We start from the raw sequence: 26,523 nt of genomic DNA on the forward strand, positions 1-26,523 counted from the left end.
GAGATGTAGTTCAGTGGTACAGTGGCTTTGGGTTTGATCTCTGTTATGACACACACAGTTGTTAGCTCTAAGTTATGTGAACTTTGACCTCAGTTTTTCTTTACTTTTTATTTTGGGACAAGGTCTTGCTAGGTCACTAAGTTGTTCAGGCTGGGCTCAAACTTATGGTTGAGCCTCCTGCTTCAGCTTCCCAGAGTGCTGAGATTATAGCTGTGACATCAGGCCTGACTTATCTTCATTTTTTAAAAGTTTGGCAAAAAAGTTACATATGCTTACTATGGTGGACATGGACACGGACTTGGGCATGGACACACACAAGAAAGCATAAAAACTTAGGATGAAAATAAGAATCCCTCACCATTCTCTCCCCAAGGAGACTACCTGAAATAGTGTAATGTATTTCCTTTGGGTGTGTTCCCCACACCACATGCATGGTATGATCATACTCGATATGTGGAGAGAGGGCTTTGTTTGTCCCCACTGAGAACCAGCATCAAGGATTTCTCCTATCATTTTTAAATTACTCTTTTAAAAATAATCTTTATTTTGTTTCTTTTGGTGGGGGGGGGTTCTGGGGATTGAACTCAGGACCTTGCGCTTGCGAGGCAGGAGCAATGCCACTGAGCTACATCCCCAGCCCTATTTTGTTTCTTTGAGACAAGTTCTTACTATGTAATTAGCCTGGACTCAAACTCATGGTGATCTTCCTACCTTAGCCTCCTAAGAGCTGGGATTACAAGCGTGCAATTTCTCCTATCCTTAAGAAGTTCTTCTATCACAGCCTGTTGTGGTAGTAAATGTCTGTAATCCCAGCACTCTGGGAGGCTGAGGCAGGAGGATCATAAGCTTGAGCCTAGTTTTGGTAATGTCCTATCTCATCAAGACCCTGTCTCAAAAGAAAAAAAAAAGGGCTGGGGATATAGGTTAGTGCATAGGCCTGGGTTCAATTCCCAGTACTCAAAAGACCAAACTAGACCAAATTAAAAAAAACCTCACAAAGACAAAAACAAGACAAAACAAAAACCACAACAAAACCCTTCCAGCTTTAATGCCTGCATAAGCGACCAGAGGGCTATTACGTTACATACTGATCCCCCACTGCTGAAAGTGTATGTTGTTTCCAGTTTGTCACTTTTTTGTGGTTGTTTAGTTTTTTGAGACAGGTCTCACCATGTAGCTTAGGCTGGCCTTGAATGAACTATGTAGCCCAGGCCAGCCTTGAATTTGCTGCAATCCTCCTGCCTCAGCATCCTGAATGCGGGGGTTACAGGTGTGACCACCACACCCTGCAAGTCTGTCATTGCTGTTACCAGGAAGGAGGACAGGCCATAGGGAAACATCTTTGCTCCTAGTAGCAAGTGGCTTGGAAATCGGGACACCTGCTCCAAGCAGCCACCAGGCGGCAGTAGATACTGCAAAAGTCGAGTGGGAGTCTGGTGTCAGCCCGGTCTCTGCAGTGCTGAGCTACCCTGTGCCGGGAACACTGGTCCCTGGCAGCTGTGTGGAGTTATAACAAGAAAGAGGTAATGAGGATAATACTGACTGGAACAATCTTTGTGGAGCACCTTCCTTGTGACGGCCCCAGCTTGCCAGGCATGATCTCACTTCAGAAAGCAGGGTAAGGGGGCCGGGGATTTAGCTCAGTGGTTTCGCCGCCTGCTGCGCAAGCACAAGGACCCAAGTTCCATCCCCAGTATCAAAAAAAGAGAAAAGAAACAGGACCAGAAAGCAGGCTAATACTGTCCCCGTTTCGAGGATGAGAAGGTGGAGGCAGAGAGAGGCAAGTAACTTGTCCACGGTCACATGACTAATAAACAGCAGGGCCAACATCTGTGGGCGAGCTGGCTCCACTGCATCAAGCATTTCAGACCATTACCGGGGACCAAGAAGGGGTGGCATTCAATCCACCTGGACAGGGGTGGGGGCTTCCTGGAGGAGGTGACCTGTGGGTTGAGGTGTGAGCAGGAGTCCGTGGTGGAAGGCGTCCAGGTGAGGGTAGCACCAGAGGCGCAAGGGCTGGTGTGAAACACTACAGATGTGCATGTTGGAGGCAGGGAGGGGCACGGGAGGGATGGGAGCAGCGCCATGACCATGGGTGTGACCCGGAGAGAGCGGCGGGCCTCTGGAGGTCTCACCCGCTCGGAAGCCCCTGGGATGGACGGAAGTGGACGAGGCCTCGCTGGCCGAGTCACACTCACCCCCCTTCTGCGACTCGATCTCCTTCTTGGCCTGCTCCAGGATGCTCTTGATGGCGTCGTCTGAGCCTGTCTCCGGTGTACGGATTCTCGGGGTGATGCTGCCTGGGGGAGGCAAGGAGGCATGTGTTTTGGCCCTTGCAGAGTGGGGGTCTGTCCAGGAGCTGAGTGTGAGGGGCTCCAGGGTCAGGCTGCCCGGGTATGGTGGGGCCACTGCCTACTCTGTGTGACAAAGCGCCTGTGCTCTGTGTGACTGACTCAGGCCTGAGAGAACACTAATAAAAGCACAGTGGTGGCAATGCCAACAGCAGTGATGAGCACCTTGCCTGGCAGTTCTTGGGCAGGTTCTACTGCTGGGTGCAGCGGTCAGTGCTTTGCACCCATTTAATCCTTAGGACCCTCAGGAGACTGTCAGGGAAACGGAAGCACAAGGAGGCAGTCACCTGCCCTGGGTGCCACAGCGGGGCGGTAGTAAGCGGCCACCGGGGCCTGAGACACTCACCTCGCTGCCGCACCTGGATGGTCCGCAGGGCCAGCACGTTCTGCTCATCCGACAAAAACTGCTTCATCTTGATGAAGGGCTCCTTACCCTTCACCGTGAGCTTGCGCCAGGGCTTGGGCCGGGCCAGGATCTCGCTGACTGAGCCCTGTGACAGCCCTAGCACGTAGTGGCCAAATACCCGCTGTCCAATGTTGTGCTTCAGCAGCTGCTCCTTCACCTGGAAGGCGATCTCCGCCGTGTCCAGCTGCTCCTCCTCTGCCCCAGCTGCCGCTGTGATGGCCCCGCCACCATCTGCCTGCTCAGGGACCCCAGGGGGCTCGGGGCCAGGCGCTGGGGTGGCAGGGGTGGCAGACGTCTTGGTGCCATAGAAGGCTGGTGGGAACACCAGCAGGCTGCCTGCCTCCCCCTTGAAGGCAGCTGGGGGCATCATATGCTTGGGCAGTAGCCCATCCCCAGCCAGTCTCTCCCCTGAGGCCAGGCTGGGGAAGGGGGACAGCGAAAAAGTCCGTGGGCCATCAGGCCCTAGGCTGGGACCCAGCAGGGGCTGCCCGGAGCCGGGGGACAGGGCGTCTTCAGGCCCAGGCGGAGGCGGGAGCTGCTGTGGGGAGGGGTAGGACGGCTCGGCACCCAGGGAGTCCTTGATGGAGTCGTCTTCTGACGGGTCCTCCTCTAGGATGCCAAGACAGACAGACAAGGACAGAGAGGGGGACCGTGATGCAGGGACCACGAGGGAAAATAACCAGGAAGACAGGACACCGATAGAAAGGAGAGAGAATGTGAAACAAGGGTAGAGACAGAGATAACATGAGAGAGAAAGAAGTTACATGCCAGGGTTGGGGACAAGAGACAGAAGGAAGGAGACAGAGGTGGTGGAAGACAGACAGGGACACACACATAGAGACAGAAGCTCAGAGAGAGAGAGAGAGGGAGGGAGAGAGGGAGAGAGGGAGAGAGGGAGAGAGGGAGAGAGGGAGGGAGGGAGGGAGGGAGAGCAGGAGAAAGGTGACAAAGACAGGTGGGTGGTGGTGGAGAAGGGCTGTGGGCGTCAGTGACCAGAAGTGCCAACACTGACAGGTGTCCCCAAGTTCTCTACCCTTCTTATCCTCAGGGCTCGGCACAAATGCCTGTTCTGGGAGCCCCTCCCACCATGGGGACATCGCCTGCTTGTGAGCCAGGGGCCCAGCGTGTCACCCTGTGGCAGGGAATCCAGACTCCTCACTGCTTGTACAGGGCCCCTTCTGGGCTCTGGGCTGGCCCTGTCCCACGCTCTTCCGGGGCCAGATCCTTGTGGGGGGCCTTGGGATTGAGCTGTGTGACCTCAAACATGATATGGGCAGGTGTCCCAAGGGACAGGCACAGTGGGGCTCGATCAATGTGCACTCCCTTGCTTTGAGGCTCTCCTGACACACGGAAGGTGGTAGGCCTTGGTGCCAGAGACCCCGGCTGAGTGTCCCCCTCTGAGTGACCCCTGAGAGTGTCCCTCCTCTCCTACCAGGGCTGGCCAGGAGGCAGGGCTTCTCCAGAAGGAACTTCTGTGCAGGGAAGAAGGCCTCCTTCGCCATGAGCAGTGAGTCTTCGGGCTTGGCCATGCCCTGAGGAGACAGGAAGCAGGGCTGAGAGGGCATGGCTGGCAGGAGGCTGGGGACAGCCTGCCCTTGGGGACAGGTACAGTAGCAGGGCTGCTCACCTGGGGGAGACCACAGGTGCTGGAGGCCAGCTTCATGGCTTTCAGGATGCTGCGGAGAAAGTGGGGAGACTGGAAGTCAACCAGGCCCCAGGCCTGAGGAGAGACCTCACCAGAGGCACTGACCCCTCACCTCCTGGGTGGAGGGCAGCCCTCTGTATCCATCATGGATGGGAAACATTTGGAGAAAGAAAACTTCCAACAAGTCCCAACAAGCAAAACTTAAATCTGTGACCACAGGAACCCACATGAAGGGGTGTTGTGCAGACACTGTATTAGGAACCCTAAGGGTCCAGGGGGGGTTCAAGTACCCGGGAGGATGTGCGTGGGGCCTATGCAGACACTATGCCAGTTCTATAAGGGACTCTGGCATCTGAAGGTTTGGGCACCCTTGGCTGTCCTGGCCATGATGCCCCGGCCATGATGCCCCGTGGATACCATGGGGTGGACCGTATGGCTGACCCACTGCACCCACAGGTCTGAAGTCGTGGCTTGCTAACCCGTGCTGACGTTCCTGGAGGCAGCTGCATCAGCTGACCCCCATGGAGCAGCTGAGCTTATCTGGCTCGCACATCAGTCCCTAGTTACCACACCTGTGACAAGACAGCCACCTGGCCTGACCTCTACTGGCCAGGTGCTGGTGTGGGGAGACAAGAGCATGAGAGCAGCTGCTAGGAGGTAGCGGGGGAGAGGCGAGGAGGGAGGGAGGCAAGAGCCTGTACCTCAGCTCTGTCTTAATCTCTTCATAGTCCGACTGTGCCTGGAGCTTTTCTTCCAGCTTCTGGAAGTGAAACCCAGAAGGTGAGGCTGGCCCGGGGCCCGAGGCTGCACCTCTGCCCGGGTGCCTTCCAGTCTCCTCCCCCAGGACCTGCCTCTATGGCCTCGGACTTGGCCGTGAGCTGCCGCTCCAGGTCGGCGATCTGGCTGGCCGAGGCCTCCTCCAGCTCCTGCAGCGAGTTTCGGAGGTGCTGTGCATCCTTCAGCAGCCGCAGGATCTCCCTGTCCTTGGAGGCCAGGGCCACCTCCAGCCGAGGCCCTGAGCACAGTGCAAAGCCCACCTTCTCCTGGGGGCAGAGCAGGACTTTGAGGGGTTGCCGACCTCAGACAGGGGGCTGCAGGCTGTGCCCCCGCAAGTCCCAAGCAGAATGGAAAGGTCTATGTGTGGATCAGGATGCTGGCACAAGGTGTTTTCCCACTGAACACTTCAAAGTGCTGTATGCTTACTGCTTCCTCTCATGTATGCTATGTGGCAGTCACAAGTGTTGTTAATAAAGAGCCACCACAAAGGGAAGCAGCCTGCAGCGGAGGTTGGACAGGTTTCAAGTTAGTCCAGGTCCCACCCTAGGTGATGTCCCTGTCTGGGGCCCTCAGGATTAGACCTGTGACCTTGCAGCCACTTGCCCCAATAAGGATGGCTCCTTCTGCCTATTTGCTGATAGCCCCAAGTCCTGTAGCTTCTCCAGGTTTTAGGAAAAGGCCCCTTCATCCCAGATGAAGATGGAGAAGTTATTGTTTGAGGGACCTCAAGGCACAGCTCCAAACACATTTAAGAAGCATTAAACGTGAGTGTACACACACATACACACACACACACACACACACACACACACACAGAACCTACCACTACCAACCTGGCTTTCTTCCATGGAGATAAATGCCAATTAAAACAGGAAGCGGATGCCATTAATACATTAAATTAATTAGCATCGAGCACCACTGTTGTGCTCAGAAAAGCTCACCTCCCAAACCAGCCCAGCTCCCTGTGGCTGATTAGCACAGCACTTGCTGGGTTCCAAGGGGGTTAATTAAGAACCATTGGCGAATTCCTCTTGGAGGTCGCTCTCCACTGCCCGCCTCACAGCTCCTCCTCGGAGCTCCCTCTGTGCCATGCAGTCAGCCAGGCACGGACACGCACGCTGCCTGCTGGGACACACACCTATGGGTGCAGCACACGCGGACACGCGCGCCGACAGGCACAGGCACCCAGGAGATGCATGGCCATGGCACACACATGTGCAGGTTCAAAGAGTAACCCTGGGGGAGGTATTGCCTGTGTAGATGAAGAAGCTGAGGCACAGTCAGATTTAGGACCGCCCCATGCTCTAAAGTGTGGACACACACAAGCACACACACACACATATGATTACACATGTTCACAGACACATTCCAATGCTCAAACAGAGACACGTGGATGCCTGGGCCTGGCATCAGGTGGCGTGGAGAGGGGTTCCGGGGTGGGGCCTGCCAGTCACCCTGGGGGAGGAATCGTGTCTAAGCCCCGGTGTCAGAGGTCCAGAAGAAAGGCTGACTGATTTCCACAGGGAACCCCGGCCTCTCTGGGAAGCAGTGACGGAGACCGCTGACAATGGCAGAGGGGTTCAGTGAGGTGGCCCTGATCAAAATCCTTTGTCAAGAAATGAGAGCAGGACCGGGTATTTAGCTCAGTGGTGCCCCTGCCTGCCTTGCAGGTGCAAGGTCCCGAGTTCAATCCCTGGTACCAAAAAAAAAAAAAAAAAAAGAAAGAAACGAGAGAGCAGGGCTGGGTGTGGTGGTGCACACCTATAATCCCCACTCTTGGGAGGCTGAGGCAGGAGGATCCTGGTGAGTTCGAGCCCAGCCTGGAATACATAATGAGTCTAGGACAGCCTAGACTACATAGGGAGATCCTGTCTCAAAAAAAAAAAAAAAAAAGCAAGACCCCAAAGAAGCTCTGATCAGGAGGAAGGGGAAAGATGAGTTGATGAGTGAGGCTTAACACTCAGACCTCAGGGTTGATGACAGAAGTTTCTCTTCATAGCTTGTGGCTGGGGTGGGAGACCCTACTGGAACCAGCCTGGCTGGTTTGGGGAACCTAGGGCTGAGCAGTGGTGTGAGACTTCACACCTTGTGCCTGCAGGCTCTGGAAACGAGCTGCCTCTCCGTCCCTCCCATGCGACCAAGGTGTGCGAGGCCAGTGCCCACTAGCGCGGCCTAGTGGCAGCCACTAGAACGGCTCCGCTGCCGCATTGCTCCAGCTCCACGTGGCAACGGGAATGACCTCTGGTCTGAGACGCCCGGCGTTCCTGGGCAAGTAGGGCGAGGGAGGCCTCCAAAGGAAGATATTAGCCTTCCGGTGAAACAGGGGCATATGGAAGCTGGAGCTTGAAAAATTAAAAGAACCGTGGCTACATTTTTACCCTCAGCTGGTGAAACAGGTCACAGTAATTGTGTTTTGCCACGCGCTGACCTTGGCAATAAGGATGTGACGCCCCTGTACACACACAGAGAGCCACACACGTGTGTTTGCAATTTCAGAGACGCGCACAATCAACCCGTAAACTATCCCCCGCTATTTATACCAGACCATGTCCTTCCCCATCCCATCCTTACCCCGCTGGGTCCCTGGGGGGAGCAGCAGGCCAGGCGGATGGAGCTGTTGACAGAGGCGAGCTGCTCCCGAAGACTTTCCACCTCCCGCTGGGCGGCCTCAGCACGCTGGGTGGAGAAGGGGTGCACGGGGGGGGGGGGGAGTTGAGTGGGGCTGCACCCCAGTTCCTCATGCCGCCGGCTGCACAGGGAGCTGCCCAGACCTGTCACAGCACTGGGGACAAGGCTATATGCTCTGCTGAGGCAGCCCTGGGCTCCACAGGGCACCTGGGACCCTAAGAGGAGCGAGAACACTGCCTCCTCCGGGGCAGGAAGGAGGGGCTGTGGGCTGGAGGCAGCACGTTTGCATCCATCTCTAGGCATGCTGTCCACTACATACATTTCCGCCCTGGCTAGCTGAGGTTTTTGGGGGGCTCTCATGGCACTAGACACAGAACAGGGCGTCTGCAGAAGTGGCTTCCCAGCTCACAAGCTGCCGGAAGTCTCTGGGCAAGTCACTTCCCCTTCCCAATCTATTTCCCTTTTGTGAAATGAAGGACAATCGAAGTGTCAGAAGGGTCCTGAGCAGTATAAATCACCACGGAGCATGGTTGTGCACGCCTGTGATCCCGGCTACTCAGGAGGCTGAGGCAGGAGGATCACGAAGTTAGAGCCCAGCTTGGGCAACTTAGTGAGACCCTGTCTCAAAAAACAAGACAAAATGAAACAACAACAAAAACCCCACAAAAACCCCAAAACAAAACTAAAAAGGACAAGGGATATAGCTCAATGGTAGAGTGCCCCTGGGTTTGATCCCCAGTACTGCAAAGCAAAAAGAATAGATTTTACTTCAAAATTTTCTAAGAATAAAATCCAGAAGGAATCATCTAAATGTTAATAATGCAGCCTGTGGCTTTGGAGGGAAGTCTGAGCTCAAATCCTTACAACTTCCTGGTTATGTGACCTCGGGTAAGAGACTTTCTCTCTCCAGCCTCAGTTTCCTTACCTGTAATGGGGACTGTAAAAGCATCTCTCCTAGGGTGGTTTTGCAAATTAAGTGGTTTTGGTAGAATTCAATTCATTCTGTATCTGACCTTGGCACCTAACACATACAATGTGTCTAATTATTTTACTAGTATCATCAGGGTATGTTACTTAAGCCATTACTTGAAAAATTGGAAAGGCTGTGGTTACTTAACATTTTTTCCTTTGTGGTGCTGGAGATAGAATCCAGGCCCTTATGCATGCTAGGCAAGAGCTTTACACTGAATTACTGTGGATATATTTTTACTCTCAGTGGTGCAGCAGGGCACAGTGATTGTGTTTAATAACACACCGATTGTGAGAATCAGACTCCTAGACCAACTATCAGCACACAGACACCCACAGACATCATGTTCTCCATTTAAAAAAAATAATTTGTTATTTATTTATTGGCACCCTGCATTTTTCTAGAAATGGTTCAATTTCATTTTGTTTTGGGAAGGATTTTTGGGTGTGTGGGGCTATGGAGAAAAGTTTCTTACGTTAGGGTTTTCTAAGCAAATGTGAATATAACTTAGAATCTGGGCTACAAGAAAAAACAAGGCAGGGGATATAGCTCTGTGGTAAAACACTTGTCCTAGTGTCCACAAGGGCCTGCATTTGATCCACACCACTGCAGGAAGGAGGGGCGGGGGGAGGGGGAGGGGGGAGGGGGAGGGAGGGGGAGGGGAGGGGAGGAGAGGAGGAGGAGGAGGAGGAGGAGGAGGAGGAGGAGGTGGAGGAGGAGGGGGGAAAGCAATGATGAGGCTGGATGCAAACTCCAGGTTGATTAGTCAGTGAGGACTCCAGAGTGCTCCCCCTTCCTGAGGGAGACAGCTCTACACCCCAAGAGGGGAGGAGGCCAGGTCTGGAGACAGCCACTTCCCCTGGCTTGTTGAGCTGGGGTCTAAAGCTGGAGTCTTATCTTCCCCGGAGACATGCATTTACAGTCCAAAGCTAGAACTCAGGGTCCTTGCCCCATGCCCTGTGATACTGGGGAGAAAGGCTCTTTTCCTTGTTCTGGCAGAAGATGTCTCTCCAGTGTAACTTTCAGCTTCGCCTCTGGGGCTCCTTGCTTAGGGTACCAACTCCAGTACACCTTGGATAACACTGGCTCCTCATGTGGTCAGGATGGGAACTGGGCACGGTGACTCTGTGTCAGTGATGCTGGGGATGCTCTGTGTCCACAGTCCCTGTGGTGACACTTGGGATGGCATCAATAACTACAGATACTGAAAACCTAATATGGTGACATTTATTTTCTTCTTTATGCTTATCAATGAGCAGGTTTTTAGTTTTATATTCAGAAACAAGAGCCAAGTGTGGTGGTGCATGCCTGTAATCCCAGCACTGGGGAGGCTGAGGCAGGAGGATCACTGAGTTTGAGGCCAACCTGGACTACACAGTGAGTTCAAGGCTAACCTGAACTATACAGTGAGACCCTGTCTCAAAACAAAAAAGAAAAAAAAAGATCAAAAAAAAGGAAAGAAAAAAGGAACATTATTGGGCCGGGGATTTAGCTCAGTGGTTCCGGTGCCTGCCTCGCAAGTGCAAGGTGCCGAGTTAGATTCCTGATACCCCCCTCCAAAAAACAAGAAAAGAAAAAACATTATTATTATTATTATTTTTTGGTATCAGGGATCAAACTCGGGACCTTGCACTTGTGAGGCAGGCACCGGAACCACTGAGCTAAATCATCAGCAGAGAAACATTATTAAAACTGTTTCCTATTCAAACTACTCTAAGGTTTTTTTGAGACAGGGTCTTGTTATATAGTTCAGGCTGCCCTTGAACTCACTATGTAGCCCAGGCTGGAATTGAATTTGGGGTGATTCTCCTGCCTCAGCCTCCTGAGTGCTGGGATTACAGGTATGTACAAGCACATCTGGCTCTAAGATCCCTTTTTTTTTTGGTACCAGGGATCGAACTCGGGTCCCTACACTTGTACAGCAGGTGGCAAAACCACTGAGCTAAATCCCTGGCCCTAAGATCTTTTTAAAGACCCTATCTGGTTGGCAAAGATGTGAATGTTTGAGGACATGTGGCCCTGGTGCAGTCCTTGGGCAATGGACCTTCTAATACCCACTGAAGGGAGGGAAATTGGTGCAGTCTCATGAAGGGCAATTTGTCTACATCTGCCAAGTCACAAACATACAGACCCTTTGCGAAGCAATTCCACTTTGAGGATTTACCCTACAAATTAGCTTGTGGATGTATGAAATGGTATCTGTACAAGGTTATTTATGGAAGTATTGACTGTGACAGGAAAAGATTAGAAATATCATAAGTGTTCATCAACAGGCAACGGTGACACCAGTGATCAGTGAGCTACAACCTGCTGCTCATTCTTATACATAAAGTTTTGTCCCTTTGATAGCTCTGTTGGTAGAGCGGAGGACTGTAGCTATAAATAAAGTTTAATTGGCACTTGGCCATCTTGTTCATTTACATGTGGTCTTTGCTTCTGTTCTCCCCCCACCACCCTACTCTTATATACGGGATCAAACTCAGGACCTTGTGCTTGCCAGGCAGGTGTGGGGCTGCTGAGCTACATCCCCAGCCCTTTCTCTCTTTTTTTTTTTAATTAAAAATTTTTTTTTTCCCTCTTTTTGTTTTTTGAGACAGGGTCTTGCTCTGTAGTTCAGGCTGGCCTTGAACTCACTATGTAGCCCAGGCTGGCCTTGAATTCCTGTCTCAGCCTCCAGAGTGCTGGGATTTCAGGCATGCTCCACCATGTCCAGCTTACCTTTTTTTTGGGTACATGTGGTCTAAGCTTTCATGCTGTAATGGTGAAGGTGACTGTGACAGACACCCTGGGGCTCGCAAAGCTGAAGATAATTACTCTCTAACACGTTCCAGAAGGTTTGGCATCCCCTGGGATGGATGGCAGTGCAGCCACACAATGCACACTGTATAGTCAGAGATCAGAGGGAGGGACTGGGTTCTATGCTGATTCGACTCGAGGGAGCCACAGGATACACACGTGGAGAAGTAAGGTTCAGGATGGTGGGTAGAGCGTATTATCATCTTTGCTTTAAGGAGGTTAAAGCTGGCATGATGACCCACACTTGTAATCCCAGCGAGGGCAGGAGAATTGCAACTTTTAGTGACTTAGTGAGGCCATGTCTCAAAATAAAAAATAAAAAGGGCTAGGGGTGCAGCTTATTGAGAAGGCCCTGGGTGCAATCCTCAGCAGTGTGGAAAGAGGACAAAGAAGGGAGGAGGAGGAAGCAGGGGACAGGAGGAGAGGGAGAGGAAGAAGGAGAGAGGAAGAAGATAGGGGGTAGTGGGAGAAGAAAGAAAAAAGAAAGAGGAGGAAGAGGAAGAGGAGGGGGAGGAGGAGGAGGAGAAAGAAGTTAAAATGAGCCCGGTGTGGTGGTGCACGCCTGTAATCCCAGCACTTGGGAGGCTGAGGCAGGAGGATTGCCATGAGTTTGAGGCCAGCCTGGGCTACACAGTGAGACCCTGTCTCAAAATAAAATAAAATAAAAGAAATAAAAGAAAAGAAAAAAGAAAGGAAAAGAAAAGAAAAGAAAGCCAGAGGTTAAAGTGGGCTTGTGAACGGGTTGCCCACCTGGAGGGAGATCTCAGAAAGCAGAGAGGTAGCTGTGAGGCAAGGGAGAGACACAGAGTTTCCTAGGGTCCTTTGTGTACCTTTCTTGAGTTTTGAACTATGTAAATCACTTACATATTTAAAAAATTGAATTAAAAGTACATTTAACTCCTAAAAAATGGGACCGATTTAATGGTTGTTTCAAAACATAGGAGCAAAGCCCGGGGACACCACTATGGATATCACCACCACTTCCACTTGGCCCATGCTTCTTGGGTTGGGGCAGGGAGGGGTCCACTGGACTGCAGCAGCACCAGCCCAGCCCAGGGCCCAGCGGGACATCCTACCCTGGGAGCAGAAATCTTCTGGTGGTTTCCCGTGGGGGCAAGGACTTAGAATCAATCTTTTTTTTCCCTTGAGACAGGGTCTCACTATGTGGTCCAGGCTGGCCTTGAACTCACTATGTAGCTCAGGCTGGCCTGGAACTCAGTGATCCTCCTGCCCCAGCCTCCCAAGTGCTGGGATTACAGGTGTGCGCCACCAAGCCTGGCTGCAATCAACCTTCCTATCTGAGTCTTCTCTGCAGCAGGGTTCACCCCTATGCTTTGTGGCTGCTGTGCCTCTGCCTGGACTCCCTTCCTCAAGGGAACGGAGCATGGATCCTTCACCTCAGCCCCAAAGGGTCCTCTTCCAAGAGGCCTCCCTCAATGACCCCCAGGAAAGTGACACCAGGCAAATAGGCCCAGCCTGAGACCTTGCTGGTTGTGCTTGGCCATGCCCCCAGCTGCTGGATTTTCGGGGAGCTGAGGACAGATGTGGAGGGCACACGAGACTCCAAACTGGATCTCCATGGCCACAGCTGGCTCCCTTCAAAGTCCTTCCAGACTCTGCCCCTCACTTGCCAACGCCTGAAACTGGAGGAGGCAGAGGACTCGGGACCAGGCTGTCTTGTGGACAGGGACTGAGGGCGGGCGGCAGGTGTACACCCTGCTCCCAATGGCTGGGATGGACCGAGGGGGACGGAGGCCAAGGGGATCTGGACGGGGCAGGGGAGCCTTCTGCCCCCACGCCTGGCTCCATCAGTCTGGCTAGAGATTCCTGTGTCACAGCTCAGCCTGGGGACCTGCCCTCGTGGGCTGGTATCTCAGGGTTTCTGCTGTAACCCCTCTTCCTTCGGTCAGGAGACCCCAGGGAGCACCAGGTAGGGCTGCTGGCTATTCCCTTCGCCTGGACTCCCTCCCTCTACAGTCGCTGGTTTATTCTCCCAGCCTCTGCTCTGCGTCTCTTCTCTGCGTCTCTTCTCTGAGGACAGCTTTCTGCCTCCCTGTGGTCCCCACCCCACCCTGGTGTTTCAGGGTCTGTCTGCGTTCTCCACCCCACGCAGTCTTGCCTGGGAGCAGCACTCAAAGACACATGGCACACAGGTCCCCTTCCCCCTGGGCACCTGCCACCCGCACCCGGCAGAAGCCCCTCACCTGGTTAGCTTTCTCCAGGTTCGTCATGATCAAGCCGACTTCATCTGCCCTGAGACACAGAGATGAGGCCCTGAGGGGGCTTCTGGCAGCCAGCAGGCCCCCTGACCCTGACACCCAGCCTCTGTCTGAACCCCAGTCTCACTCACAATGGGGCTGCCAACGAGCCTGCCTTCCACGCTTCCTACCAGACAGAAACCCGGCTGCGGGCCTCGGCTCTGTATTCATACCAGAAGCAGCCTGGCCTCCTGCTGCTGGAAGGACTCTGCTCTAGGGCGATCCCCGGGCCTCTGCCCCGCCATGCCTCCCACCAGTGCCCTTCCTTTAGAGAACAGCCCAGCTCCCAGGTGTCCCCCTCAACTACCCCTCATGGTACCCACAGCCCTCCAGACAGCTTGCAGTCAGTGTGCAGACCAGGCCTCCCCTCTGCCCACCTGGGCCACACACCCCACGCACATGCTCAGGGCCTCTCTGGGCACAGCAGTCCTCACTCGGTCCTCATCCACCCACCCGGGGGACCCACTCTGGATAAGGGCCCTCCTCCTTATCCCCTGTCTGCCCCAGTTCTTCCCTGTGTGGCATTCACTGGGTGCGGAGAACAGTGCTGAGCAATCAGCAAGTGCTCACTAACGTCTGATGACCAAGAGCCCCTCTATCAGTTATTGCTTGTCCCCTCTGACTGGGGACAGAGTCACATTCTTGTGTTTCTCCCAGGGGCCCAGCACAGCACTGGGTAAACAGCAGGTGCCCAATAAATGTTTACGGAAGGAGTGACATCTTAAGAGCTTAGAGTAATTTAAGTGGCATTACTTGGCCCCAGGCGGTGGTGGAGGGGCACTCCCGGCCTGCCGGCCCCACATCCCGGTGGAGGGCACAGCAGAGCGGCACAGCTGTGTGCCTGGTGGGTGGGGAGCAGAGCTGCTTAGTGAAACGGGGGCTCAGGCAGAGATTCAGCGTGAGGAGAGGAGGCCTGAGTGGAGGAAGGGAGGGAGGAGGCGCACCCTGCAGGACGCTCACTTACTTGGATGCCGCCTCCTCATCGTATTTCCGCCGCAGCTCTATTAGCTCGGTCTGCGTGGTCTTTAACGCTGGAAGTAAGAAGCCAGATGAGGCCCCCACCCCATGGTGGGAAGGGGCTGAGCCTCCCTGGGAGTGACACCCCGCTGTGGGCCTGACGGTGGAGACTGAGGGAGCAAGGGAGACCTCGGGCTCGGGGCTGGTGGAGGTCCTGGGAGTCCTGCCCTAGAGGTGCTCGAGGGTGGGAGCGACGGGGGGGCAGGGCAGGAGCATCTCTTGAGTCTAAGAAGCTCAGGGACTGGGCCCGACCAGAGCAGGGGCGGGGGTTCCTGTCCCCTGGCCTGGGGTCTCAGCCCCCAACACCTCGTGTCACTCCAGGGCCTGGGTGGGCCCGCTGAGGCTCTGACCTGGCAGGCAAGGGGACAGGGCGGAGCAACAGCCCAGGCTCACAGATGTCCCACGACTGAGCAGTCTGCACAACGCCAGCTGTCATCAGAGGATCGGGGCACATGGGGCCACACAGTGACTCCTGCTGGTTCTGCCAGATGCCCGCCCTCTCCCCTCCCTGCTGCTGTCCCTCTCCTGGCTGCCCTGCTGGTCCCTGGCGGGCACTGCACGAGCTGCCCTCTTCCGAGCTGCCCCCTTCCATCCTAGTGCAGTGGCCTCTGGGGATGGAGGCTGGGACTCCCTGGCAAGGCCCCTGCCCTCCCTCCGCTCACTCCCTTTTCAGCCTTCTCATTCTGCAACCCCTGACCTCAGCAACCCACTGTGTCCCAGTGTTCCACACAAGTACCTGAATGTAGCACCTTGATTTTCTCCTCTGCCTCCCCCAGTCTGGCTGCCAGAGTGATCTGTACTTCTTGGAGGCCCCTGTGGAGAGATGGGGTTGGCCCAGCTTGGCGTCCTCTGCCCTCACCTGCCCCCTGTGACTGCGCCTGTCTTTAGGGGGCCCTGACTGTCCTGCTGTCTGTGTGGCCCCATCATGGCTGGCCCTGGTAAGTTTCTGTCAGGAATTGTGGAAGCAAAAATTTCTAGTACCAAGAGGCCTTGCCTCTCTGGGCCTCAGTTTTCTCACCTGTGAAATGGGGTTTCCGGCAGGCTCTGCCTGGGAGGGTGTGGTGAAGCACGGGTGTTCTTTCTTCCATGTCACTAGTTACCGTTCCTGTCCTAGTCTCAGTTCCAAAGGAATGGAATTGAGAGCCCAGAAACAAACCCAAGCAGATATGACAACTGATTCTCAACAAGGGTGCATCCCTGTCCAGTTTGTAGCAGGAACTTGGATACTTAGCCAGCGCAGTATGGCCCAAGCCTCTCAGCAGAGAAAAGGGGACACAGAGTGAGGACCGACTGAGTGATAGGAAAGAGGCAGAGACCACCATGGCACAGGCCAGCCCCCGGAAGTGACTCCTACTGCACCATTACCATCACCCTCCACTCCTCAGACCCATCTCACTTCATGATTTTCTTTGTTTTTTGAGACAGGGTCTCGCTATGCAGGTCAGGCTGGCCTTGACTCACTATGTAGCCCAGGCTGGCCTCAAACTCATGGTGATCCCCGTGCCTCAGCCTCTCAAATGCTGGGATTACATGCGTGCCCTACTACACCTGGCTCATTTCGTTTCTGCAGCAGACCAGGAGTGAAGGCCATGGGGACAGTCAGTGTTATGTGTCTACTCTGCTAGGGCAGTGCCGCCAGTTACTCTGCCACACACTCAGGGGCCCGTGCAGTCATCCTGCAGTTGCGCCTACTGCGGATGCTCGGCTGGCTTTACGTAAAGGCCTCGGATAGTGTGGGGGAACCTCAACCACTCAGTTGAAGGTCTTAGGACCAAACTGGGAAAAGACTGCAGCATCTATGTTTCCTGGCAGTGCCTGTTGGATTCACCAATTTCAGATTTGACTGAGTTACTGAAGTCTTCAAAATACTTCATTAAAAAAAGTTTTTAAAAAATCCTACTAGCTCTGTTTCTCTGGAGATGCTAATATACCACTATTATCCCTTTTTAAAAATTTTCCAGATGGGGAAACTGAGGCTCAGGGGGATGATGTGAGTTCCCCAGAGCCAGCCACTGAGCCCCTGTAGGGAGGCTCCAGTCTGGGCCTGCTGGACTGCAAAGCCCTCACCATCCCCTCCCTCCTGCAGCTGCAGGGGACCTGGACTCCCCGACTCCCCGACTCCCGGCCAGGCCCGCCCATCCTTCTCACTTTTGTTTCTCGGCCTCATTTCTCTGCAGCAAGGTTTCGGTCAGGAGGGCTTTCCCGGCACCACCCGGGAGGCGGGTCCCCTCGGTCAGCGTGGGCCCGGTGGGGGACGGCCCTTCTTTCTGCTCTGCAGAGAGAGAAAGAGAGAAACACCCATTGCCAAGTGCAATGTGACAGGTGAGAGGTTTCTACAAACCGGAGCTGTTGATGGGTTAGTATCAATCTCCCAAACTCAGGCACTGGAGTAAAGCAGGTGTTGGGATGCACTGGCCAGAGGCTGGCACATGCGTGGGTCGCATTCCCACGCCAGGCTTGGACAGCACCCAGTGGAGCTTTCTCCATCCACTTGAGTCTCCTTGGCCTTCTTGATTATTTGTATAAAATTGTGGTAAAATATACATAAAATTCACCATTTAAAAGTGACATTCAGTATACACACGATATTGTGTAATCATCACTGCTAATTTTAGACCATTGACACTGCTCTATCTCTATTAAGCTTTTTTTTCTTTTTTCTTTTGGTGTTTTGAGACAGGGCCTTACTATGTAGTTGGGACTGGACTTGAACTTACTCCATAGTGATTGGCCTTGAACTCACAGTGATCCTCCTGCCTCAGCCTCCTGAGTGCTGGGCTCACAGGCATGCACCACCACACCCAACTTTTCTGTTGTTGTTTTGTGGTACTGGAAATGGAACCCAGAGCCCTGCATATGCTAGGCTCCACTGAGCTACATCCCCAGCCCTTTAAAATTTTTATTTTGAGGCAGGATCTTGCTAAGTTGTCCAGGTTGGCCTTGAACTTATGATCCTCCTGCCTCAGTCTCCTGAGTAGCTGGAATTACAAGTGTGTACCACTATTCCTGGCTTAAATAACTGTTCATTTTTCTCTCCCCAGACCCTGGTGACCACCAACCTGCTTTCTGTCTCTATGGATTTGCCTGTTCTGGACATTTCTTATCAATGGAATCATGGATTACTTGAGCTGTTGGGTCACCTCCCTTACTCAGCACGACCTTGCAAGGTATGGTACTCAGGAGGGCAGAACGGTGCCTGGTGTGTAGCCCCTAAACAGCCAGCAATGCGGTAGTCACAAGGGCCTTCTGGAATACTGCTCCCCACCTCAACCCCCTCTGCCTCACCCACCCAAGGTGAGCCCCAGGTTGGATTTGTTCATCATTCCCTTGTTTTCAAAAATTTCTATCACTATGCTGGGCACAGTGGCACACACCTGTAATCCCAGTTACTTGAGAGGCTGAGGCAGGAGGATCACAAGTCCAAAGCCAGCTCGATTAACTTAGCAAGATCCTGTCTCAAAATAAAACATAAGAAGGGCTGGGGATGTGGCTCAGCGGTGGAGCACTTGCCTAGCATGTGTGAGGTCCTGGGTTCCTAGCACCACCACCACCAAAAACAAAAAACAAAAAACAGCACAAAAACAGCAACAAGTGTCCATCTAAATGCTACTTTTAGCTTTGCTGTAGTTGAGTGGCTGTTACAGAAAGAGTACTGTGGTCCACGTGGTCCTCTGTAGGTCCTGCAGGTCCTTCTGTGACGTGCAGTGTAGCTGTCATATTGTTCTTCCACTCCGATGGCTGTCTGGGATGCAGTGAGTGACTCAGTCTCTGTGACTGGACATCTGGTTGTGCCCATCTGCACTATTCCAAAGCCAGAGGCCAGAACCCCTCTCGCCCCATTCTCTGGGTGCAGTGTGTCTCCAGGATATGCACCAAGGAGTCAATGTGCTGGATCCTAGGTGCACCCATCTGCAGCCTTACTGAAGAGTGATTTCTAGAGCAGAATCTGGTGGCAGTTGCTTAGAGTCCTGTTACCCCATGACCTTGGTGACCCATGGCGCCATCAGACTCAATAACTGGTGGCCATGACTGAGTGAGGACCTGCCCTGGCCGCGTTGTGTGGACCACTGACAAGGTCCCCATCTCTTCCTGTGTCGATCTGTAGGAGAAATGTCTGCTTGTGCCTTTTCGTTGCTTTCTGTTGGTGGGACCAGGAACTTCTCTGACGGGCGGGGCGGGGGAGAGCTGGGCAGGCCTGGCTCAGCCCTGGGGAGTCTGCCTCCTTGGCAGCGGCCTGCCCACCCTTCCTGTGTGTGGAAACAGCCCTGGGTGGGATCCAGGCCTGCCTTTCAGAGGGCGGCCCTGAGGTCCCACTCCCACCTCTGCCTCCCTTTGTGGATGGCTGATGCAGCATCCGGGGGCCATCGTGAGAGGCTCACGTGGTCCTCTGTGGGCTGTCCAGTCCCGCTCTGAGAGGATTAATCTCTGACTTCCACCACTGGCCATCTAGAGCCTACTTCAAAATGAGTCCTGAGCTACAAGGCTCAAAAGCACAATCATATATTCCCCACTAAACCAGCACTAGGACTCCAGGCCTCTAAGCCCCCACAACCATAAGCTCTGGGTCTAGATCTTTAGAGGCAGAAAGTCAAATGGGATATTGCCTAGAATCTGTCATCAGCTCAGAAAGTCTTAAGGCTCCAACTCGTCTCCCCCTGCCTCTGTGTTTTCTCCATCTGACCCCTTCTCCTCCTGAAAACACAGCAAAACTACATTTCCCAGCCTCCTTTGTAGCTGGGTGTGGCTGCAGGCCTGGTTTGGGCTAATGGGTTGGAGGTGGAGGGGATGTCTTGGTGCCGGGCCTTGAGTCCCACACACCTGGCAGTGACCTCCACATTCTTCCTCTGCCTGTTGGTAGGCTATCAACATTCATGGTGACTAGACGTTACACGTAGAGTGCTATGTTGCACTACATGTAGAAGTGCCTGACCTCCATGACCTGGGACCCAAAGTGACAGCACAGAGCACTTCCTGCAGTCTCTCTAACCTTCAGTAGCCCCAGCAGTAGTGGTGCCTCAACGTTTGTCACCGGAAATAATAAAGCCCAGCTCCCTGCCCCTCTTCCCTGCTGCCCTCAAGGGTGGCCCAGTTTGAAGCTCCGAAGCCTTAGGTTTTGTTAAAGCACTCCATGAAAGTCTGGGGTGCCCTATGAAGGTCTCATCGGTACCTTTGGGGCTGAGGAGCTCGGGGTGCCTCTTCCACAAGCTGTGGATGTCTCGCCGGGGCTGTGCACTGGGGTCGAAGCCGGGGTGCTGCAATCTGTCGTCTAGGCTGCGTGCCACCTCAAACGCAGGCACAGGGTCTGCAGAGATGGAGAGAGCTGGGAGGATGGGATGGGGATGTGTGGGCTCAGGCTGTGGGGCCTGGGGGATCCTTCCACGTGGGCTGGAGGACCATCCACAAGTGCCACCTGCAGTCACTGCCAGCTCAGGGAGAGCACGGACTTTCTGCTCCGAAAGAGCAGCCTTCTTGGGCCCCTGCCTGGGGCACATGCGCCTTCCCAGGGTGTGAGTGTCCTCTCCAGCTGGGGAGGACAGCAGTAACAGTCATCATCATAACACATTTTCTTGACTTGGCAGTGCCATTGGTGGTGGCCTTGAGACTGTGCCCCACAGACCTCCAACCATTCTGAGCTGCCACTCTCTGAAACCATCTCTGAGGCTGCGCCTCCTCCAGGCCTCCCCAGACAATGCCTGGATGCCACAGGGAAACCAAGGCAGGACTTCTCTGTGGCCAACTCCCACTTGAGACCTCCCCTGCAGCCAGCCCCTGCCTCTCCGTCCCCAGGGGTCAAACTTGCCACATGGCCTGTGGCTCTTCCCACCTCTCCTGGCTTCTTCCCTCCCTCCTAGGGGACCTGGATGCTACAATCCTTTGTGATTAAATGGCAGCTTTCCTGGAAGCAAAATCTTCACCTCCATGTGAGGCGTCTCCCAATTTCCCCTTTGATAACAAGTTAAGAACATGTGGCTTCCTCTGCCTGGAATTCAGCTCCCTCTCCCAGCCTGCACCTCTGTGTCATTTTTTCTTCTTTCCACTTTGAGCCCAGCCCCAGAGTGTCCCCAGGACATCCCCAACTCCCCACCCAGGGCAGGTACAAATGTTCCCTGGATGACTCCTGAGTTACAGGAGCAGTTCCCATGGTCCTCACAGTGCTCCCTGGAGGCAGGATTGGACCCAACCTGTTTTCACGGCTGAGGAAGCAGGCTCACGGAAGCCAGGTGGCGTGGAGGCGACAGGACCCTGGCTCTCCTGCTCTGATGGCACGAAGGCTTCCTGCCCTGGTGTGTGCCAATTACAGTCCCAGCAGCTGCAGGCAGTATTCACGGGGTCCCAGAAAGCCAGGGCCTCCCTGCCCTGGACCACAAGGCCTGGGGTCCACTCTGCTCCTTTCTAATTCTCTGGATGCCTTTCTCAACATCTCCTGCCACCTTGCATTTGCTGGCCACTGCTCTCTGGTGGGGAGTAGAGGGATGAAGAGGATGGACTTTGGAGTCAGACATGTCTGCACTCTGCTCTAAGCCATACTTGCTTCTTGGCATTGCTGTGTGACCCTGGAGAGTGACTCTACCTCTCTGTGCTTTACCATGAAAGTGGCAATCTCCCAGGATTGTGATGAGGATCCAGGTAAAGTGCTCAACACAGCACCTAAACCTTGTCAGCCCAAGACGAGCTCTGCCAGCTACCCACACCATTTTGCAGTCACATCTGTGTCTCCCTGCAAGGCCACCTAATGAACACCACTCGGCTACAAACTCCGCAGCAAGGGCGGGCCGGGGCTGCATCTGGTTTTGCTTCCCTACTAGACCCCTCACACCCAGCACCGAAGTCCGACACAGTCTTCCCAGTGCATTTTTGCTGGAAGAAGATGGGGTAGTGCCTGTATTCTGGGCCTTCAGGTCCAGGTGAAACAAGGTGGCCTTTCGGAGGGACAGTGGTGCTTGGGCCGAGGTGAGCAGGTGCGTTGGAGAGTGGCGTGCTCTCCTCTGTCAGCAGCGCCCCCACGCCCGTCATTAGGCAGGGCCTGCTCAGCAGGGTTCGCCATTATGTCTCCCCGGGCTGATGTAATTATACATTGACATAATTAACCCAGCGAGCGCATTAGGCAGGCCAGCTAAAAATTCATCTATAATTATTTGTTGTGTGCATGCTAATGAGTCCATCTGCACTGCCTTTGTACAACACGAACAAATTAATTTACAAGTCTGGATTTTTTAATAAGTTCAAGGAATTGCTTCCTATTTTGTCTTGTTTTTTGAGAAAGGAAGAAAAAAACGACAGCGCTCGCTGGGGTCAGGGAAGTTAGATAAACACAGGAGGCTGTGGGCTGGAGCGACCGTCACCAGCTGGCCCTGGGTCTGGGGAGGAGGCGAAGTTCTAGCTCGAGACCAGACCCCAGCTGGCTGTGGCAAGCGATTACTCCGAGATGGGACAGGATGCGTGTCCGCTGCCTCTTCCATAGGGACGAGGTACTGACGTTCTGCTCTGCTCTGAGGCCCTTGGGTCATTTGTGGCTGGCTTGTGTGCCCTGTCCTGGGAAGCTGCCTCAGTGGCCCCCAGTGAGGCCAGTGGGACAGGGGGAGGGAGGCCTTGATACAGGTGTGGTAGGTTTGTGGGTTTTTTTTGGTACCGGGGCTTGAACTCGGGACCTTGCGCTTGCAAGGCAGGCAGGAGAACCCCTGAGCTAAATCCCTGGCCCAAAATTACCTATTCTTTTTTTTTTTTGGTACTGGGGATCGAACTCAGGACCTTGAGCATGTGAGGCAGGCGGCAGAACCACTGAGCTAAATGCCCAGCCTGTGGGAGGTTTTAAGGCCCTGCTTTTTGCCTTGTTTGTTGGTGTAGAAGATGGTTGTTAAGCTCCCACAATCTGAAATTCAACTCTGGGCCTAAGTCCCTCAAGTCTTGGTTTCTTGGCCTGTAGAGTGAGAACAGTGTAACAAGTCCTGCTTCCCAGGAGGGACTACTGGGGAGATCGAGTCACTGAGAGAGGCTGCATGACTTAGGGTCAGGTGTCAGTTCTAGCTCCTGTTGGCCACATGGCCTCTGGACAGCTAGCGGATGGCTCAGGGCCTCTGTTTTCCTGTCTGCAGATGGGCCATGCACGGAGGGTAGTTGTGAGGCCCCATGGAGGGAAGGTGTGCACAGCACTACGTAGGGCGAAGCACATGGCATGGCTTGCTACCCTGAGAGAAGCGGGTACAGCAGAGCTCGCCTTGCTGGGAGCTGGCTGTCCACAAAGTGACCCTCATAGAGTTTGAGGACAGGGTGTGGCTTCATGTTGGCCCTAGGCCAATAATCTCATCTCAAACTACCACCGCTCTGGGAGCTGAGGATTCTAGCTCAGAAAGTCCCACTGGGGAGGGACCTGTCAGCTGAACTGGTCCCACAGCTCCCCATCCCGGTATATATATGGGAAGGCCAGGGTCCGGCGATGTCCACGAAACCTGGCAGACAGTTGGTGGCAGGGTAGACATGGGCTGCAGGCCACTTTCCCCCACGCTCCTCTGCCCCTCGGTTCCTGAATTTGAGTGAGGAGAGGTGTGTGTGGGGTGCTCAGACGCTGTGGCCACAGTCAGCTCCAATCTCTTTGCACGGATTCTTGTCACCACCACATGATGAGGCAGGTGCTGCTGTGGCCCCATTTTGTAGGTGGGGAAAGTGAGGCACCTACAGGCGAGGCAGTGAGGGCTGGGCTGGATCCAGGCAAGTGGGCCTGACAGGACAACTGGAGGTCCTGGAGCATCTCGGCTGGCTCCTAGGTAGCAGCACACCAGAGTCCCCTGGGGAATTCGTCAAGCATGTCAGGCCTCCAACCTGGAGATTCTCCTGCTGATGGTCTGTGTGTCCCTCCAGGGCCTTTGGGGAAGTAGGTGTCGATCTTCACGGCTCGGCTCACTGCTAGACCTTCCTGTTTCTCCCCAGTAGGCCAGAATGGAAGCGCAGTTTTGATTCCCATCTAGCTTCCAACAGGGCTGTCAATCAAGATGCCCCACCTTCTTTTGATAAGGGTCACCTGACTCAGCCTGGCCAATCATATGCTGCCTTGGGAATCTGAACCCCTGTACCCAGTTATGGGTGGCCCTGGCCCTGTCAGCCTGGCAGTCTCACCATTCTGCCTCACCTTCAGCTCCCTAATAAATCCCTTTCCTGCTTAAGAGCTTGGCTAGAGTTGGCTTCTGCTGCATGTCACTAAAGAACCCTGATCAATGCACATTACAAATGATTTTTGACAAAGGGAGATCTGAGAAATCACTGCTTCAACAGGTTCATTTCAAGCCTGAGTAAAGATTGGGCCAAAGAGTAAAGGGATTGAGGAGTGAATTTCTGGAAGAATGTGGCCACCTGGCACACCAGAGCTTTCCTAGCCAATGTCACAGGTTTAGGGGACAAAAACAAACAGCTTGGCTGACTCTCAGAGAAGTTAGGAAGTCCAGACCCACAGTGAGCCTCAGGAAGAGAAAAGGACAAAAGAGGCCCCACTGGTCTGGTATGTTTGCTGGCGCACAGCAGGTGCTTAATAAATCTGCTCACTAAGTGCGTAATGGGAAGCAGGTTCACAGGACAAGTCAAAGAAGGGGAGCTGACTTGGGCAGAAGTTGGATTAAACCAGGCAAAGGAGGAGGGAGGTGAGCTTGGGCATGGGCTCTGAGGGCAGAGAAATCTGGGTTTGAACCCCATCGCTACCACTTAATGTGGGGTCTCAGATAAACTATTTCACCACTTTAAGCCTCAGTCTTCCTGCCTGTAAAATGAAGACACTAAAGACACTAACAGCTTCTACCAAAGCAACTATAAGGATTTGATGATAGAGCTTTTGCAAAGTGATTAGCACAGTACTTGGTAAGTGTTCAGGGGAGTGGGAATCCACTCTCACAGCCCGGCCCCACTGTGGCACCAGCCAGCTTTGTCTCTTGGGTTTTGCCAGTAACATAACTGCACGACAAGAATCGGAAGCTCCAGATGTCTGGGTGGGACAGAGCACAGGGCAGCAGCCTCTTGGGGGCCTGATACAGACCTTCACAACAGGACCCCTCACTGGACCCTTGGGAGCAGTCCAGGGTCCTCAGAGGGCCAAAACATAAGGCAGAGATACCAGGCCATGGGTTTTGTACCTCTTCCAGGCAGAGCCATGGATAGAGGGAATGGAGCCAGGGAAGGATTTTATTGTGGAACTCTGGGGGCTAAAGCGTCATCAAGAAAGAAACAGAAGGAGGTCCTAGGAGAGGACACAGGCTAAGCAAGGGGAGAGAGACACGAAAGTAAGACTACGGTTAACAGCACTGTGACACTCAGGGCCTGCTGTGTACAGTCGAGCAGATGGTGCACAGCACAAGGGCATTCATGGGAGTGACATCCACATTGTAGATTTACATATTTGGTACCAAAATCTGGGGGCAGATGCCAATGATCTGGCTTAAGGATGGGGTACTTTGCTCTAACTGGCTCCAGGCAACTTGGAGTCTTAGGGCTTATAGGCAACCCCTCCTATACCAGCTGCTCTGGGCCCTGTCTTCCTCCTCATAAAGGCACAATTAAGTAGACTTTGCTATTGTCCCCATTTTCCTAACAAGCAAATGAAGGCCCAGAGAGAAGGTGTCATGTGCCCAAGTCATCCAGCTCAGAAATGGCGGAGGTGGGATTCAAACTCAGAGCCAGTTCACTTTTGAGGCAGGTGTAGGGGGAATTGTATTTCTCGCTCTTAGACCAGAAGTTCGAGACTGAGGGGTCTCTGTGGCTCTGCTGCTGGCTTGCTGTGTGACTCTGAGTGGTGGACTAACCTCTCTGGGCACAAGTATACCCAGGCACACACTCAATAACGGTGCATCAGATGGAGCAGGGGCCCAGTGAGGTGAGTGCTGCAGGCCCTGGCCTCTCCCATGGAGCTGAGATGTTCAGGGAGGGTGATTATTAAACACTTTCATGGCTGAAACTCATCTGAGAGGTGGGAACATTTGGATTTTTTTTTTGGTACCGGGGTTCAAACTCGGGTCCTTGATCTTGCAAGGCAGGCGGCAGAACCACTGAGCTAAATCCCCAGCCCACATTTGGAATCCCCAAGGCATCCAAAGCCACCCCTGAAGAAAGGGGCAGGGCAGGCTGGGAGGCTGCAGATCAGATTCTGGCTGTGACACCAGGCAAAGTCACCTAGGACTCCAAACCTTGGTTTCCCCGTCAGTAAAAGGAGGAATAACAGGACCTACTCCAGAGTTGTGTGCGGGAATCCTGTGAACAGAGTCCCCATGCCAGCGGTCTGAAGACTCCACACAATGCTCCTGCTGTTGTTAGTGACCTGTGTGGTGCGGAACGTGCCCAAGAGAACCACTTGCGTGCAAGGAGGTGGGGGCAGCGTCCAGGCACACTTGAGGCCATGCCAGCCTCGACCAGGCTGATGACCGGGCGTGGTCAGGTGGTGGATCTGGGTCACTCCTGCCCAACCTGCGACAGGCAGGTGTTCTGGGATGGAACTGTGACCCTGTCCCCTAGTGCGTGTGTTGAAGCCTTGCTCCACTGAGGGTGGATCTGGTGGGATGAAGGCTACATGTGGTCACAAAGAGGGACCCTAGTTCCACGGGGCTGGTTCCTTTATAAGAGGAGAGAACATCTCTCTCCACGCACACACGGAGGAAAGCGCCTGTGAGAGGCCCCAGCAGAAACCGACTAGATGACACTCG

The 26,523-nt window shown here is 53.8% G+C and overlaps 1 protein-coding gene across 23 annotated transcripts in view; it reads right to left on the reverse strand.

Annotated features, from left to right (window-relative positions):
• The window catches only part of Cux2 (cut like homeobox 2), a 236,897-nt gene that overhangs the window by 12,366 nt on the left and 198,008 nt on the right, over positions 1–26,523 (reverse strand). For 12 of the 23 annotated variants that reach the window (XM_087198184.1, XM_021257477.2, XM_087198182.1 and 9 more), the window contains 12 exons: positions 20,016–20,168; positions 16,997–17,120; positions 15,585–15,661; positions 14,796–14,862; positions 13,778–13,826; positions 7,751–7,855; positions 5,254–5,445; positions 5,104–5,162; positions 4,385–4,433; positions 4,190–4,310; positions 2,698–3,366; positions 2,199–2,300 (listed from right to left, as the gene is read on the reverse strand). In XM_087198184.1, the coding sequence (XP_087054310.1) occupies positions 2,199–2,300; positions 2,698–3,366; positions 4,190–4,310; positions 4,385–4,433; positions 5,104–5,162; positions 5,254–5,445; positions 7,751–7,855; positions 13,778–13,826; positions 14,796–14,862; positions 15,585–15,661; positions 16,997–17,120; positions 20,016–20,168 (1,767 nt within the window). Of the gene's footprint in view, positions 1–2,198; positions 2,301–2,697; positions 3,367–4,189; positions 4,311–4,384; positions 4,434–5,103; positions 5,163–5,253; positions 5,446–7,750; positions 7,856–13,777; positions 13,827–14,795; positions 14,863–15,198; positions 15,278–15,584; positions 15,662–16,996; positions 17,121–18,222; positions 19,096–20,015; positions 20,169–26,523 lie in introns of those variants that run through there. The other 11 variants (XM_087198185.1, XM_021257479.2, XM_087198172.1 and 8 more) reach the window with 7 other exon arrangements.

Source organism: Heterocephalus glaber, unplaced genomic scaffold (assembly GCF_053883595.1).
Source record: "Heterocephalus glaber isolate CG9 unplaced genomic scaffold, H.glaber_assembly_v1.0 deba00001687, whole genome shotgun sequence".
NCBI classification, from domain to species: Eukaryota; Metazoa; Chordata; class Mammalia; order Rodentia; family Bathyergidae; genus Heterocephalus; species Heterocephalus glaber.